Source organism: Artibeus jamaicensis, unplaced genomic scaffold (assembly GCF_021234435.1).
Source record: "Artibeus jamaicensis isolate MK-2021 breed Jamaican fruit bat unplaced genomic scaffold, CSHL_Jam_final scaffold_461, whole genome shotgun sequence".
NCBI lineage: Eukaryota > Metazoa > Chordata > Mammalia > Chiroptera > Phyllostomidae > Artibeus > Artibeus jamaicensis.
The window spans coordinates 7,047,823-7,066,212 of record NW_026522045.1 but is presented as its reverse complement, the minus strand read 5'-3'; the positions used below and the strand labels follow the sequence as shown (position 1 = coordinate 7,066,212).

The 18,390-nt window shown below is 35.3% G+C and overlaps 1 protein-coding gene across 6 annotated transcripts in view; it reads right to left on the bottom strand.

The window, feature by feature from the left end:
* Positions 1 to 754: 754 nt before the first annotated feature.
* FAM199X (family with sequence similarity 199, X-linked) overlaps positions 755 to 18,390 on the bottom strand; it is a 56,861-nt gene continuing 39,225 nt past the window's right edge. For 2 of the 6 annotated variants that reach the window (XM_053657519.1, XM_053657517.1), the window contains 5 exons: positions 15,027 to 15,176; positions 14,624 to 14,785; positions 13,012 to 13,278; positions 8,929 to 9,095; positions 755 to 8,619 (listed from right to left, as the gene is read on the bottom strand). In XM_053657519.1, coding sequence (XP_053513494.1) covers positions 8,571 to 8,619; positions 8,929 to 9,095; positions 13,012 to 13,278; positions 14,624 to 14,785; positions 15,027 to 15,176 — 795 coding nt within the window. In that variant the 3' untranslated portion in view covers positions 755 to 8,570. Of the gene's footprint in view, positions 9,096 to 13,011; positions 13,279 to 14,623; positions 14,786 to 15,026; positions 15,177 to 18,390 lie in introns of all 6 variants that reach the window. The other 4 variants (XM_037141030.2, XM_037141031.2, XM_053657518.1 and 1 more) reach the window with 4 other exon arrangements.

Here is an 18,390-nt window from a genome sequence, read left to right as displayed (position 1 = left end):
AGAGTCCTTGTAGCCATTAGGAGGAAGAAAACTCATTTGAGAACTTGATAAAAAGAGATAGAGCCCTCCCCAGAAAAACACATCAGCAGGCAAAAAGTTTTTGCCAATAATTTTAATCCCAAGACTACAATTTAGAAACTTCTCATCTAAGCAGATAATTTACCACTACCAAGAAAACCCAAATGTTCAGAGAAGACTCAGAGGAATCACTTGAAGGCAAGTGATCTGAAGGAAACAAACACACAATAGGAAAAGCACTGGACTTACAGTGTGATTGTGATTAAGGAACCTTAAAATCTGGATTCTGATTTGGCTATGTCACTCACCAGTTTAGGGCAAAGAAGTCACTTTCCTGTTACTATAAATTTCCTCACGTGTAAAATGCAGGCAGGGAACAAAGAGGATACACCAGCGGTTCTCTGTGTGTTCACTGGACCAGCAGCATCAACATCATCTAGAAGCTTGTTAAATATTCAAATTCTCAGGCCTCACCCCAGACCAATTCTGGAAGTGAGACCTGGCTATCTGTGTTTTAACAAGTCCTTAGGAGATTCTGAGTCACACTCAAGTTTGACATCCACCAAGCTAAACAACCTCCCAAGCTCTCAAACTCTATAATTTATTTGAAAAGTATAAGCTTCAATAACTTAAAATATAAAATCAAAAGCAATAGTCTCAGTCATATCTGTTAAAACAGATTTCCTAAACTTAATTTCTAAAAAACAAAAGAATACTTTTATTTATATCTGTCCATATACCTTTGAAAAACTCCTTATAAATACTAGGTATTCAAATCTTTACCATGTGGGCCAATTTTGGCTAAAAAATAATAAAAAATTGGACTCAGAGGTAGGTAAGGCAGCAAATACTTCATTCAACTTATCTTGAACAGTTACTTCCCTCATTCCTGCCTGTTACTGAAATTAGACCATGACTTTAATAACAACATAGTAAAGAAAATTACTGGAATTTATTTTAAAAAGCAATAGATATCTCACTTTCAGTGAAAATGTGCTCAAGACACACCATCAGGTCTTATCAAGCAATAATTTATTGCTAACAAATGCAGAGTGACTGTGCAAATTAATAAGTGTAATGATTAGGTTTTGATTCCAAGCCAAGTAAGTACAATACATATTTAACATAAGGAATCATTTATGGAGGTATGATGATGATTTCATAGGTAAGTATAAGACAAAAGTGTCCTTATTTTTAGAAATCTGATACTGAAATTTTTAAAAATTATATATGTCACCTGGATTTCACTTTAGTATCATCAGGATTTTAGATAAGGTCAATGGGTGACAGGGTAAAAGAAATCCGATTGGCCATGAGAGAAGAGCTAAAGTGGATGTGGGTATGTGGGGATTCATTTTACTGTCCTACTTGGAAAAATTTTTATGACGAAGCAGGAAGTATTTCTCGCTATTTTTAAGAGAAAAATAAGCATACAATAGGATTCTGATTATCAAATGAATAAACTGGAATGTTCAAAATGTTATTTCACTATTACAAAGAGGAAATTTACCTCACTCTAGTATTATCAACCTATTACTAAAAAACATGACTAATGTAATATAAACATCCCACTTACCATAAGATCCACACTGATAATGACAGGGCAGGATACTGTCAGACCCAAGTAACAGTGATTCTATTAAGGTTCTCACATCACAAGAATAAAGAAGCACTCTGAGAGATGATCACTAAATTGACACTTCTTTGATATAGCTTGCTGTCCCTCTCTCATCAGTTACCTATGACGGTTAATTATGGGCAGCAGTTTTGAGCCACTGATTACTTTTCATTGGTAAAATGGCAACAGTCACTATGTAAGCCATCAAATCTCTAGAATCAGCACTGTCCAACAGAACTTTCTTCGATGATGGAAATGTTCTGTACTCTGAGGTTTCCAATATATTAAGTAACTTCTTGCAATATGTGGCTATTTGGCACTTGAAGTGTTGCTAAAGGGACCAAAGAACTAAATTTTAAATTTTAATTAATTTAAACAGCAACAAGTGCCTAGTGATTACCATAATGGATAGCACAGCTCTAAAATACCCAACACACACACACACACACACACACACACACACACACACACACTCTTCACTTAATATCTAACATTTATTAAAAATTGAAGATTATGAAAAACATTAATAAGACTGGGATTTATTACACAAGCTTAATTAACTCACCTTAGATTGCTAAATGAACGTATTTACTATCACAAAAGGAATTCTGAGAATGAGGCTGATTTCAACCTCTAAAATTGAAAACGGAAGAGCAGCTAAGACATTTTCTGAAGGAGAGAACCACACCTCCCTCTAGTGGCAAGAGATAAAGTTGCTGCTGAAAAGCTGAATTGCTTCTGTATACGTAAAACTGCTCACAGATACTTCTTTTATATAATTATAATTTTAAAAGATTCTAGATCAATATATGAAAAGTAGATCTGATTTTTAAGCAAAAGTTGGACCTAATTTTCACTTACTGTGAATGCTAATCTCTCTAGAAATTTGATCTCTCCAGAAAAAAATGACTTGCCAATGAAATTTGGAAAATTGGGGCTTTCACAGAACAAAAGTCTATGAAGCCTTAACCAAACTGTGAGCAAAAGAAAAGAGAGCAATTCTCTCTTGAGAAATTTTCTGGATGAAACATGAAAAGGAGTGGATTAAACAGCAATGGGGTTTGTAAAAACCTCATGGTACATTCCCCCCACCCCAGAAAAAAAGAGTTAACACATTACAAGAGTTCTTAATAACCAAAACAACTCTTTTCATTCTGTTATTCAGTTTCAAAAGACAGTTCTGCCACACTGCCAGTTTTAATTACAACCATACATACTCATTTAGATTTAATTACTGAACTACTACTTTCAAGTACAAGAAGGAACTCAAAATTGAAATGACGTGTGTTGCAGCTATTCTTTTTCCCTCACAGCTTCAGGAAAAACAGCTTTTTTTGTACACTAAGTAATTACAGAATGTAGAGAAGACAGTTATATATACAAAAGTGCATTAATATAATAATACATTTAGCACAAATACGGGGGGGACTTCTGATTAACAATCTGATATATTACAGCATTTAAGAGTCTCCAAACAAGTAGATTTCTTGCTTGCTTTGGTTACAATATTTGATGCTATAGAACTAACCTTTGAACCAAAAAATGGAAAATTTTAAACCTTCTGTGAAAATTTTACATATACTTACATTTATTTTTAATAATTCTTGACAAGTCTTATTAAATTCCCAAAACAAAGATTTAAAATGGATAATACCTGTATCTAAATTAGAGTACTTAAAAAGGAAATTAAATTGATCCACTACAGGGAACAGACAAGGTCTGCTCTATTCCTATAAGCATGAGCTGGAAGAGCTAGATAACCTACTCCAAGTTTCAACTTAAACCCAATTGGTCAGCTACCATTAAAGAGCAAGCAGCTCCACAAAACAAGCCATGGCTTCAGCCTACTGTTCCTTAGAACAATTCAAAATATGTAAATGTTAACTTATCATTTATACACATTAAGTCTACAGCTACCTTTATACAATCAAAATGCATATGTATAATTACAGCAATTCTCTTCTTTTCTACTCCCATCCCTTACCACTGAAAAGAGCACATATTTCTATAGACTCCATTGACCAAAGATGTAACACAGAAACCTAACAATAAAGAAAAAATACTACATATTGAAATATGAGAACAAACCATTTTTCTGAGTTAAATATGAATGTCAAATTAAAAATTAATTTACCATAATGTAAACTAGGTTAAAACATTAATAACCTTAATTTAAAATATAATTGTGAGGAAGGCTGAAAATAATTTTAATATTAGAAAAAATATGAAAATAAAATTTTAGTGAGTCAACTCAGATTTCCAGCTATACCATGCAACTTCCTTACTCTTAATAGCAAGCTAATTAGAGGAATTTGAGCTCCTTCTAAGCATTTTGGGATAAGTAAGTTGTTTTCCAAAGAAATAAGAATTAAGCGTGCTAAGGATCTATGTTCCAGCTACTATGGTGACAGAGAAGCTTAGATCTAAATCTGTCTCAGATGCTTCTTACCCACTTAGCAAAATTTCATTGTAAAGACAAAATTTATCTTACTTTGTAAGACTTAAAACAAACCCAAAGATATCACAGTACATGTTATACAAACACTTATTCTCTAACTAATACTCCTTTTAAGAATTAAATTTAACTTTACCTTATCTGGGGAGCACTTTATCTGCCCTTCCATTCTAAATGATAGTTTTACTGGATACAGTATAAAGGACTTCATCGTCACAAAGCCCATATTATATGAAATGTTAAAGGGACTTATCTATGAAATAGAAGGTCAAAAACTATGAACAGTAAAAGGACAACAAACTCACAACTATTAACAACTGAACCTAAAAAACAAAAACAAAAGTAAGCCAACAATAGAACTGGAACAGAATCACAGAAATGGAGATCACATGGAGGGTTATCAGTGGGGAGGGGGGTGGGGGAGAATGGGGAAAAAGGTACAGGGAATAAGAAGCATAAATGGTAGGTACAAAATGGACAGGGAGAGGTTAAGAATAGTATAGGAAATGGAGAAGCCAAAGAATTTATATGTACAACTCATGTACATGAACTAAGTGGAGGGGAATGCTGGAGCGTGATGGGGTGCAAAGAGGGGGATAAAGGGAATAAAAATTGGGACAACTATAGAAGCATAACCAACAAAATATACTAAAAAATAAAAATACATTAGGAAAAAAGAATTAAATTTACCTCTAAGTTTAGACATGTTGAATGTCAGTGTGCTCACCATCAATACCATTATTTGAATGCCACTGGGAATTTTCTCATCAACCCTTGCTAACTGTACACTGACTTTAAGTAACTCCCTCCCGATTCCAAGCAAAAATTTTGCTTGAAGATAGGAGTGCTAAAAGGTAATTTGTTGAAGGGGAGAGGAGTGTTCCAGCTATTTATTATACAAATAAATACAAAGAATCCCTAAAGTTAACAAGAGAATCAACTTGCTATATAATCTGTTCTTGAAGTACTTTTGCCTTAAAAATTATCCTTCCAGATAATTATCCTTCCAGACAAACTGAGAGTTTGTCTGGTTTTAAACACAATGCTGATATGTGATGTTTTTCATGAGAAAAAATAAAAGAATACATTAAGATATACTTTAGATAACTTTCAGTGTTCTTCAATGACCAAGATGGGCCAAAATAAAGTTAGGCAAATGAAATTTAAAATCTGAAGGTTTTGGTTTCTTATACTTACTATTAACATTGATTGGTTCAATTTAATGGCTTTCCTTACTGATATCCAATAGCATGAACATTCTATAAAACAAATTGCAACATTTAGATTATTTTTTACTTTGGAAAAGCCTGACACTGACAAGAAGTACAGAGTTCACCATTAAGGCACATGAGGCTATATGGACTAAGCCACAAACAAAAATCTCTGCTACAGAATCTGGAAACCAGACTTCTATATTTGTCATGTAATAACATTTTTAGCATAAATATGAACACATCTGATAAATTTCAATTTTTAAAGTTCATTAGAATCTGTATTCCTTTATAGTGTTATTTCTTGAAATTTTTCATTTATGAGGGGCTTTAGCACTTTTAAAAACTCTGTAAAAATTAGATGTCCACCAAATCCATGAAGTTATTAAGTTACAAGTCAGTTTCTGGGATTAATTCAGCAATATTCAGTTATCTCAAAGGACTGAAGAAATGGACAAAACCACCACAGCCTAACAAAAACGAGACAAGTCTCAAAGAAAAAAGGTGTTATTTTGCTCTAAGGTCTTGTTGGGACATAATGAACTAGCCCTTTATACTCCACTCACTATGCATTATACTGATTACACTGTCCTTACTTTGATTCCATTGCAAAACTGTAGGAAAAAACATGCCATTTTGTTTAACTCAAGGCTCATACTTTAAAAAGCTGAGATGGGGACTCACAGACTTTCACATCTCTTTTTTTCAGTTTTATTGAGATATAATTGACATAAACACAAGAGCTCTAATAAAATGTCTCTGGATAAATCTGAGAGGACTTTATCATGCTCTCCATTAATATTATTTAAAGCAGGAGAATTGACAACGGAGCAAATAAATCTCACATTTTTACTAATTGGTTAGTTAGGGCTTATATTTAGAAAGAAAAAAAAACTGAGTTGTGTTTGTTTTAAATTGAACTCAAAGATATACCAGATTGAATAAGTTACTACTTATTCCAAAAAAGAAATAATTCAAACTTGAATTATCTACATGACTAAGATAAGAATTTTTTTATATTTTTATAATGGTTTTTTTTTAAGGGGATAGAGAAAGACTTTGTAATCTCCCTCTTCAATCATAAGCAATCCCAAATTGTTTTACTTTTATTCTTTTAATCAGAGGAAGCATTACAATCTCTTCCAAACCAACTTTATGGGCTATTTCTAATTTACAGAACCATAAAGACAGTTCATTCAGATTTACATAAAATATCATGCCATACTTTACTATGAACTCTCAAAACTTCATGTAGTTTTAAAATTGGCTTTGGGGTACTTTGGTAAACTTATTTAATAGTGACTTAAGTTAAATCTAAGGTAATAAGACTATGTGATTGTTGGGAGAGAAGAAGAATTAGTCTTATTACATGATAATCCTGTTTAGGATTTCCTTTTACTGGTCACTGTGAACTAAACTGTTTCTAAGTATTAAACAGATAAATTCTGCTCTATGGTCTCCAAAAGGGTACTGTTTTCCTTGAAGAGTAGGTAAAGAGAACAATTTTGCTTTTGACAAGAGCAGACAGAGAATTCAGCTATATTTGCTCTTCTTTACATTTACTCTCCCTATACTTGAAAGGGAAAACACAATGAGGATGAGCTTCCCCATCTCCCTCAAGAGTATTCTACGGTCTGTCTCCAAGCTCTCTTTGGGGCCTCTAACCTGGTTAGGAGCACCAAAGAGAGGGTAAGGGGAAAGTCAGAAGGACTACTCCAACTAATAACCACATACACATATAAACTTTTATTTTAGTAAAATTTAAGTATCAATTTAATGGTCTTCAATATATTACAGACCTCAGCAAAGCTACAACATAACAATTTTTATCCTCTCCTTGGTTTCAATTCTTTTAACCTTCAAAAATCCACAATGAAATCAAATTTTCAAAACACATGACTGTAAGCAAAGGTTACACCTTTATATTTGGATAAAGAATTTTAAATTATGAATTTAAGTCATTACTCTTTATCTTTACAAATTCCTTGATATGAATAAAAAGTTTTTTAAAAAGTAGACATTCCCATCAACCTGACTCTAGTTTTAAAAATACTAACTACAACTCCTATAGTATCATGATTACCTTCCAAGTTATCTACAATAAAATGAAAATTATGAAAGTTAGAAAGTGGCTTGATTGTCAGTAGTATCAGTTTCCTTCTTCTTTTAGCCCATGTGAATGATTAAAGATGTGTGGTAGAAGAAAAGGAATCACACTACTTTTGAATGTTCATAAAAACTCTCCTTGAGAGCACTTAAAGAAACTCCATGATTTCACATTTAAAATTAGTTCTGCTTTAACAGCTAACAAGCAAAGGTTTTTTTTCCTATTATCTCACTGCTCTATGTATTTCTACCAATTTATACAGAAGCTTAGGAGAACTGTAAGGGTTTTCTTTAGTTAGTTTTGAACATTAACCTGTTCATATGCCAGAAGCTATTATACCAAAAATTTAAAAATTAGAGATGTGCTGAAAAAATGACCTACAAAAAGAACTTAAGATATTCTTTTGCCTTAAAGACAGTTTCACAGCCTGAAACTTCAGAAAGCAGTGAAAAAGTACAATGGGTTGTCTTGTTCAATTGCTTTCACATTTGAATATTAATCAACATAGCATCAAGTCTAAAATTCAATTACTAACATTATTTCCTCAGTAGTCATTACTTACAGAAAGGATTCTAAATGTACATAAAGTGAAAAGCAAAAACAAACCTAAGAAGAGAGATAGTAGGGCCTGTTTTTATATCTTTGAGTTAATAATAATGAATGAAAACAGATAGTACTAAACATAATGAAGGCACTACTATAAACAGCAATCCACACTCCATCCTCACAACCTCAAAAAAAAAGATCTCCCCTAGGAACTGAAAATTATGCTATGGCCCTTTACAAAAAGTAAACTAAGAAATCACAACATTAAGGAAACTGAATGATGATCTCTACACATGTACATATATATACTAACATAATAAACTACTTGTCAGCAATACCTTGGAATCTTCTTAAATGTAAAAGTACTAGTATTTTAAAAAGCCCATTTAACCACATTAAAGTTTAAACAGTCAAAACATTTATTTAATTGGTGGTTCTTAAAACTAGTGTGCACAGTCCTAACAGGTGTGTCTCAGTTGGTTAGAGCTTCATGCTGTGGACCACAATGTTGCGAGTCAATTCTCGGTCAGGACACACACCTAGGTTGTGAGTTTGATCCCCAACTGGGGTGTTTCAAGAGGCAACCAGTCCATGTTTCTATCTCACATCAATGTATCAATGTATCAATGTTTCTCTCTCTGCAATGAAATGTCCTCGGTGAAAACTAAAAAAAAAAAAAAGGCTGAATTAACTTGGTACTTGTTAAAACATAATGCTGGGTCTTCCCCCACCCCCTCCCCCGAGGTTTCTGACTCACTACATCTGAAGTGGGGCCCTATTGTATGCATTTCTAACAAATTCTCAAGTGATGCTGAAGATGCTGGCCCAGGGACCACCTGTTGAGAACCACTGGCCTAAATTATTATTATATCAGCACAGCCCTAACCAAAAGTTTGGTCAAGAGGCACATAAACAAGTAAGAATAGAATACTTTAATGCTTAGGAAGAATGCTGGTAACTTCACCCTTATTACATCAAAACATCTACATCTGCTTCATGGTCTTCCTCAGTCACTTTCAAGGACAGCACTTCTTCATTAAGGAAGAGACCACTGAGCCGCTCCTTCCGAGCCTGCCTCTGCTCTTTTAGCTGCCTCTTGCGTAAGGCCTTCTGCTGCAACTTCCGCTGCTTGGATCGCTTCTGTCAAAATAAAAATTTCTAAATTAGTAAGGGTAAGTTCTGAAGTATCCACCCTAAGTATTTTATAGAACAAATTCTGTATTTTCAGAATTTTTAGAGATGTTCAAATTCCTCTGCACTGTGAGGCTGGTTCCAGTATGTGAGTCACTGGCTTAGACTAGAAAACAATTCTTCAAGATTCTATTTTTATGGTACTTGACCAATCTTCTGATAGGAAAGATTAAAACTTGATCATTTTGACTAGTTATGGATAACCATTCATTTCAAAGACTTAAATATCAAATTAAAGTACATTGGTATCTGTGCAGCATGAACACATACTGAACAATACTTAATATGAATATAGAGAATATTTCCAAAATCTCTAATGCTTATGCTTTTAAGATGCCTTTTATCCAAAAGCACAAGCACTTTTACTCTGACTGGAAAAGAATCACGTATTTTCCATATTAGGCAAATACCATCTTAAAAGACTATTAGAAACCCAGTTGGCAGTCTATTCCTTGTCACTGATAAACTGATGCTTGTTAGGCCTGGAATTAGATAAAAGTAGCCAAGAGGAACAAGGAACCCGAGGCAGGCTCCAGACTCAGCAAGGAAGATAGAAAATACAGAAAGTACAAAGAGTGCTGAACAAGATAACCGCCTGTGCATGACCTTGTCTTTGCAGAAAAGTATCCACTGCTGCAAGCAGAAAGCATAGCCATGTGTGTTCCCTGGAGATAGCCAATCACTAACGGCTACGTCTGCTTCTGTATTTGCTTGCTTGCTCACCCCAATAAAAACCCTAGGCTGTAAGCGCCAGGCACGACTCTCATTTGCAGCCCTTTCTGGGCACCGTGTCTCCGGACACCTAGAGAGTTTGCCCCTGTGAAGGTAAAGCTTTGGCCAATAAACTTCCATCTTAAACTCCTGAAAGTTTCCGACCATTTGTTGCTCGCGTTGGTGGATGCCACAATGCTAAAAAGGAATGACCACATATCCAGAGGAATGCCATGGCAACCAACAAAGCTGGCTATGTTCTGTTATTTCCCTAAAAGCCAGAGAAGGAAACACTGTGTATCTTTTAGTCACCACTGGTTTGCAAAGAGTTATAAAGATACCCTTATCATCCTTAAGTTGGCTCCACACTGTTACCACTGCAAGAACTGAACTCCCCTGCTAGGCATCACAAAACCATACATATACTTATATTAATGTCTATTTTATATGCCCAATAATATTATACAGAACTTTTTCGACTGTGAAAACAGTAGACAGAAATTAGAAAGAGCATTATTACATTTTTAAAAGGGTTAAGAAGAAACATTTAAGACTACAACATTAAGAAAACATTCAGATTAACCTGGACTTCCGCCAAGATGGAGACGTAGATGGAGGATCCACCTCGCCTCTGTGCACAACCAAATCTAAGAACAACTATTTTTAACAGCAGTCACAACCAAGCCACACAGAAAATCGACAATACGGAGTCCAAAGGACAACTAGATACTCAGCTGGACCGGTACGAGGAGCGAGGCCAGCAGCGGAGCAGGTTAGCAAGAAAAAATTCCCGGGGCGGTGCGCGGTGCGCGCAGGCAACCAAGGGCGCTGATCGCCAGTGAGCTGGCTGCCGGAGCGCACAGGGAAGAGGCGCATTTACGTGCGGAGAAACCAGTGAGAAGGGAAACCCGCGCGGTGCAGCAGGCTCGCACAATTAGGATAGGATAAACAAGCCCGAGGCGTGTGAGTGACTGGATGCGCTGGGCTAGCGGAGAGGAACGCCATCGCTCCCTCTCTGACCCCGCCCCCACACACAGCGTCACAAACCAGCGACCTGGGTCGCCCCGTCCTGGTAAACAACTAAGGCTACGCTCTGCTCACTTAACAGCACGAATAGACCAAAAATGGCTCTAGGACAACTCAGAGCCCCAGAACCGATAGACCTAAGTGATGAAGAAATAGCCAGTCTTTCAGATGCACAGTTCAAAACACTGGTTATAAGGATCCTTACAGAACTGGTTGATTTTAGTCACAAATTAGAGAAACATATGGAAGCTAAATTAATTGAAATGAATGGGGATACAAAAGATACCAATAGTAATGGAAAGAAAATTGGGACTCAAATCAAGGGAGAGGACCAGAAGGAAGAAAAAAAAAATGATCAAACAGAAAGGAATGAAGAAATAAGAATTCAGAAAAATGAGGAGAAGCTTAGGAACCTCCAGGACATCTTTAAACGTTCCAACATCCGAATTATAGGGGTACCAGAAGGGGGAAAGGCACAACCACCAGTTGAAAAATTATTTGAACAAATAATAAAGGAGAATTTCCCCAAGATGGCAAAGGAAATAGACTTCCAGGAAATCCAGGAAGCTCAGAGAGTCCCAAAGAAGTTGGACCCAAGAAGGAACACACCAAGGCACATCATAATTACATTAGCCAAGATTAAAATGAAGGAGAGAATCCTAGAAGCAGCAAGAGCTAAGGGGACAGTCACCTACAAAGGAGTTCCCATCAGACTGTCAGCTGATTTCTCAAAAGAGACCTTACAGGCAAGAAGGGGCTGGAAAGAGGTATTCCAAGTCATGAAAACCAAAGATCTACAACCAAGATTGCTCTACCCAGCAAAACTTTCATTTAGAATGGAAGGACAGATAAAGTGCTTCTCAGATAAGACCAAATTCAAGGAGTTCATCATCACCAAGCCCTTATTATATGAAATGTTAAAGGGACTTATCTAAGAAAAAAGAAGATAAAAAAGATGAACAGTGAAAGGACAGCAAACTCACAGTTATTAAGAACCACACCTAAAACAAAAGCAAACTAAGAAGATAGCTAGATCAGGAGCAGAACCATAGAAATGAAGATCTCATGGAGGGTTAGCAATAGGGGAGTGGGAGGAGGGGAAGGGGGGGAGAAGGTACAGAAAATAAGTAGCATAGACAGTAGATAGAAAATACATAGGGGGGAGGGTAAGAATAGTAGGGGAAATACAGAATCTAAAGAATTTGAGACACATGTTCATGAACTAAAGGGGGAAATGGTGGGGGGAGGGGTATGCAGGGTGGAGGGGAAGGGAGGGGGGAATAGAGCAAATGTAATGGCATAATCAATTAAAAAAATAAATTAAAAAAAATATAAATAAAAAAATAAATAATAAAATATCAAAAAAAAAGAAAAAGAAAAAGAAAACATTCAGCACACACCAAAGACAGAACAGTCTTAGGAGCTAATGGAGAACAGCATCAGCAATATAGTTACATCTGCTCAGTAGTAAGTTGCAGTCAGTATCACATTCCTGAGACGCATTCATTGTTTCCATCAATTATCTTACTTAAAATAGACACAAAAATAAGATAAAGCTGAATGCTATGGCTGCAGGTCACAGCAGCATTTCAAAGTACTCAGCCTACAGGGCTTTGTTCAATTGCCACGAAGTTCATTGTCAGAGAAGTTCCCCGCAATAAAATAAAAGAGCTATGCCATATACGCAATTTGCTGTTCATATTGTGGCTCTAATACAAGCAAAATACACGGTTTAATTGTTCTGAATCCTGTGGTTTCTTTAAGCCCACTTTTATCACCTTAACCCAGTTTATTATGAACTGTGTGTATAGCCTCAAAACTGAAATCAGTAATGAAGTCTCAAGTTTTGCTAGTCCATGAAATGCACAAAGATCTATTTTACCTGAATCTATTTTGGGGAATATTACCAATAGAATGTCTTGGCCTGATTATTTGATAGAACCAAATATTATACATAAAACAGATCTGCATAGGTATAATAAATAAAAGAATGGACGACAAAAAAATTAAAGCCAAAACCCATAAGCATCTAGATAGCAGAGTAAGGTTAATTCTTCAAAAAAGTTATATGAGGAAGTACTAATGTTAATATTGAAAGGTAAAGTTTTGTATTGATTAGACATTTTACTTTTGAATCTCGAATCCGCTCTGCTGCACTTGCAGATAAGTTGCTGTCACTGTGTGCTCGACTCATGTTGGCACTGGAGTTTGAAGCAGAGTTTCCAACACTGGACCCACTGCTGCTTGCAGAACTGACCATGCTGGCACTGCTGCTGCTGGCACTGGCGCTGGCACCGCTCACTCCACTGGTGCTTGCACAACTAAAGTTGCTCCTCTTCCAGGCCTCTCTCACAGGCCGCTGGCGAGGGCTATGTTCCTTGATATAGTTTCTCACCTTGGAATATGCAGACAAAAAAATGGTTAATGTTGTTAGTTGACATTTTACCCTCAAAACATTGGAGAAAAAAAGAGTGTTGTACTTAAAAGACTATCAAAAGTGTTACAGATATACATAGGAAGAAATAAGGACAAAAAGAAACTTCTTGACAGTGTTTAAAACTCTAGAATACATATTATGGAGCCACATTTTAAAAGCACATAAAATAAAATCAGTAAATGGAAGGCTACTGGCCTCCAGAATTTAGGAATATGGGATAACAACACTCAGAGAGAATGACTAACAATAAAATAAAATAGATGAGACTTTTAAAAAGGTCTCCACTACCTGGCACTGGTATAGCTCAGTGGATTAAGCACGGGCCTGTGAACCAAACAACCGTGGTTCGATTGCCAGTCAGGGTACATGCCTGGGTTGCAGGCCAGCTCCCAGCATGGGACACACAAGAGACAACCATACATTGATATTTCTCTCCCTCTCTCCCCTTCCCCTCTAAAGGTAAATAGAATCTTTTAAATAAATAAATAAATAAATAAATAAATAAATAAATAAATAAATAAATAAAAAGGCCTCCACTAAAGACAATTTAGGTAAATTGCTAATTATAACTAACTTTAGGGCATTTCATAAATCTTAGTTAGGGGTCCATTGTACCTGCCTTCAAATGCAAGTCATCAATTTACCATACTAATGAAAAATGTGCTGGAATATAGTTATGTTCCAATATACCATACTATAATATAGAAAATTATAGTACATCTGTTGAGAGAAATACTGAAATGAGAAAAATGTTTTGTAAATGATGATAAATGCAAAACATTTTTAACAAGTAGAACCTAAGTACCAGCAAAAACTCAGCAGTAAAGACTGTATTTAGAAGATACTAGAAATGTCTATTTCAGAATAGCAGAAGGAAATTAATTACATTTTATCCTAGCCAAGTTCAGTTATTCCATAAGACTACTCAAATACTTCAGTTCAGATGGTCAAGTATACCTCTCAATAATCAGTATTTTCATTCTGTCAATCAGTCTTTTGTAAGCTGAATTAGAATAAATGTATACTTTAGTGTAACCATCCCTAACATGGTGTAAGTTTTAAAGCATACATAATTAAAAAACAAGTTCTAGACCCACATAATCCCAAAAAGGTCCTGCCAGGCGAGATATACATAAAACCTCTTCAAACCACATATTTTGAAATATTACCATAGTTTTTCTAATACTACATTTCACAGTGTTGATTTTGACCTTAATTATATATGTACTTACGTACAATTACTTAAGTATACATGTTATAAAACAATGTTGTTTTCACTAGCTGAATCTGTATATTCTCATACCTGCTTCAGTTTTTCATCGGTGAGACAGTTAAGTTCAATAATAAACTCACTGTCTGTAGGAGAGATTTGAGCAGAAGGATCAATTATTTTAATAATGTCTAGTTGCTCCCGAAGACCCATCTCAGTACTGACTTTACGACTCAGATACTCAATATATTCCACCTGTGTGATGAAAAATTATAAACAAGATCAATGCCAAAACTTCCGATTGTTCAGTGTCTCATTTATAATGGTTTAAACATCAAAGCACTTAATATATTTGATCCCTATAAAACAATTAGTTATAGCTCAAATTCGGATTTACTAAGCAATCCACATTTACCCCATGACTTTAAAACAGGCAAATTGAGCTTCACATATTCTCCACATATATGTTTTTAATTAAGAATGCTGAGATCTCTACCTGCTCATCATTTGTCATTGCACTCCAAGGAAGTTCATCTAAATTCCGGTGCTTGTTTTTCTTCTTAGGAAGCAGGCAAGGTGAACTTGGAATGCTGGGTATGACATCAGAAAGCACATCACTCCCACTGGCAATGTCACTGCCTGGTAACTTTATAAAAATAAGGAGAAAAGGGTAGGGAAAGCATTTAAAAATACATTTTAAATACCACAACATACTTTATATTATTAACAACTGCTGTGTTTAAATAAAAGACTAATGACAAATACAGAATCAGAAGACATTAATTCTGATTCAGACCCATTTGAGACAGTGCAGCAGCATCAATATATTCTTTGTATGAAGTCACTTATTCAATGATAGTTTCCAAAAGCTTCAAATCATAATCAAAACCTGTTAAAGTTCTAACGTGAGAGTAAATCGTAAGGGCTCACACAATATAATGAAATAGGAACATTGGTCTCCATCTCAGGAGACCTGAGTGATCTGCCAGACACTGTGCTAGACATACTGTGAATAAAAAGACAAATCATGGTCCTGGTCCTCTGGTCTTTAGTATTAACAACCTCAAGACAAATAAAATAATTTAAAATATGCCTTTAAAGCCCAGAAGTATTATAAAAGAAAAATTAGGGGGGGAAAGGTAAGAGACAATGTATAGGCAAAGGAGAAATACAAGAAAATCAAATTGGTCTAAAGTAAGATGAACAACAAAAATATGTGCTATAATTTTGTATTACCTATTAAAAGCCAGTGAGAATGAATTTTTAAGTTTTATTGATTTATAACCAATACACAAAGAACTATAACATATTTAATATATGCAATTCAATGAGTTTGGACACATGCATACACCCTGAAACCATCACCACAATCAAGGTAACAGACACATGTCCATCACCTTCAAAACTCAGAATGGACTTAATTTTAAATAAATGTGTTTAAGTCATTCATCAAAAAAGAGAAAACATTTTCTTAAACAAAAAGTACCTAACAGTTTTCAAAGATAATTCTTTTGCTTTTACAAGATACAAAACAGAACCTTGTCATCATTGTTGTTTGGTCCTATAGACTTTGCAATTATAACGACTCTGGATGAATACTAGGGCTTTTGAAGTTACCAAAAGAAAAAAGGTATTTTTGCTAAGAAGATTATTGTAATCACATATATTTGGCTTCCTGTTGTACCCACAGCACTATAATGGGTACAGGAGATTCAAAGGAGTGTAAGTCATGATCCTCACAAAAGAACTTTATATTCAGGAACATAATACAATGACATAAACATATAATTATACAATATAGAAAGTTATGAATGTTAGGATTGAGATGACAGGTCACAAATGGAAAGATGTAGCAGCGAGATGAAGGTGCAGGATTAAAGCTTAGGAGAGCTACGAGGGAGCAGGTATTGGAGAGTCAATCACATACAAAACAGGAATGAAACCAGAAAAATAGGGTTGATCACGATGTACAGTGACCATGGTGTTTAAAAGGAAACTGTCCAAGTTAGCTACTACTCTTCAAAACTATATCTTCACTTTGACAGTCATTGATAAGTAACTTCCAACAATTTGTATGACTTCCTTTAAAATCTCATTAACAACACTGCTTGAATTCTTACCCTTAGCCCTTATGTTATCTAGTCACTGTCATGAAAGGATGATTACTGAACAAACACACACACAAATGTCATTTCTTTTTCAGCTTTTAATGTCAAAAAAGAAAACACTTTACTGTTTTCTCTTTGAAAGACTTTAAATCACAACATTACTCTATTAAAGATCTCCCTAGGGTTCCTAAAAGAAAATGAGACACTCATCAGATGAAAGGCTTCCTCTACTTCAAGCTCCTTTGATAAATTAGGTAGAGAAAGGAACTCTCAAAATATCTATACTCTCCAAATTTAAGAAAAATTTCCATCTAAATCTTCAGCAAATATATGATAGGTGCCAGATTATGTTAAGCACTTAAATCTGTGTCTTTAATTAAGTTTATGTGTTTGCTGCAGGGGAGAGGGTGTAAAGAAGACAGCTAATGATTCTTTGCCCACTTTTTTAGGGAGAAGTAAAAAGATCCCAAATGGAGTTCAAATCCCAGCTCCATTGCCTACTAGCCGTTTGATTTTGTGGAGGTTAGTTCACTTCTCTAAGCCTCAAAATCTTCAGTGGAAGTTATGATTAATGCCATCCACCTCAAAGAATTGTTGAAAGGTTTCAATTAGATCACATGTCTGGAACATAGGTAACACTCAATAAACAGGCGTATTTTGGCTTTTATATCTCTTGCCATGGTTTTGCATCCTTAAAAAATTAGCACAAACCCTCAGAGAATGTCATATGTTACTGAAGTGTCTGGGTTAAATTTCACAAGGTAGTATCTCATATGGCAGAAGGGGGAAAGGAAAAGGCACTCAGGTAAGGAGAATAATTTAGTAAAACAGATGGGAAAACATAGAATTAAGTTAAAGAAAACAATATGATTAAAACAGAAAATCTTGCTATGGATTTGAAAGCTAACAGAAGAAACAAAAACTTACATGATATGTGGAAGTAAGCCAATAACAATTCCTAAGTAGAAGCAACTTGAAGGAAGATGAGTTAAAAAGCAGTATGGGGTGACAAGAGAGTGAGGAAAGACTGGAAATTTAGTTTCCAAACTAGAGCTCTAGATCAAACTGGAGCTATAGTGTGATCCAGGCCTGGACTAAGGTAAGACAAAATGGAAAGACAAATGAGAAAAGAGAAAATTTTGAATAAAAACTATTTACAAGGCTATTTACTCTAACTGAATGGATAAGGGTAATACATGATCAACGTGAGACCAGAAGAAAGCTGGCAACATTATAGTCACACAACCCATCCAGGGTAATGCAGTTAAACAAATCAATTTTTAGAGCAAAAAAAAAAACTCTGAAGCAATGTTATAGATCTTCCAGTCCAACACACTCACTTTAAAAATAAGGAAAAGTGATACCCAGAGAGGGTCACACAGTTACTGGAAATATCCAAAGTAGGACACAAGTCCAGTGCTTCTGGCTATGCAAGGACATCTTGCCTTGCAAGGTTTTGGAATGAGAGAAGAATGCAATTTGGGATATGGAGAGTTCACAGTAAAAAATGAAAGAGGCAAGTACAAGTGTCCTTTGAAATGATAATACTCATTTTGCACTACACTCTAAGACATGTCACAAAGCAGAGTCTATTTTTCCCCACAGAAACACTATTGGAAATTTCATTACTGATCAAGGACTCAGCATCAGATAATAGGTTAGCATTAAATAATAAGGTCATCCAAGTGCAAAAGTAGTCAACTGGAGATATGGGATGAGAGCAGCAGATGTACAATGCAATTAATTGTATGG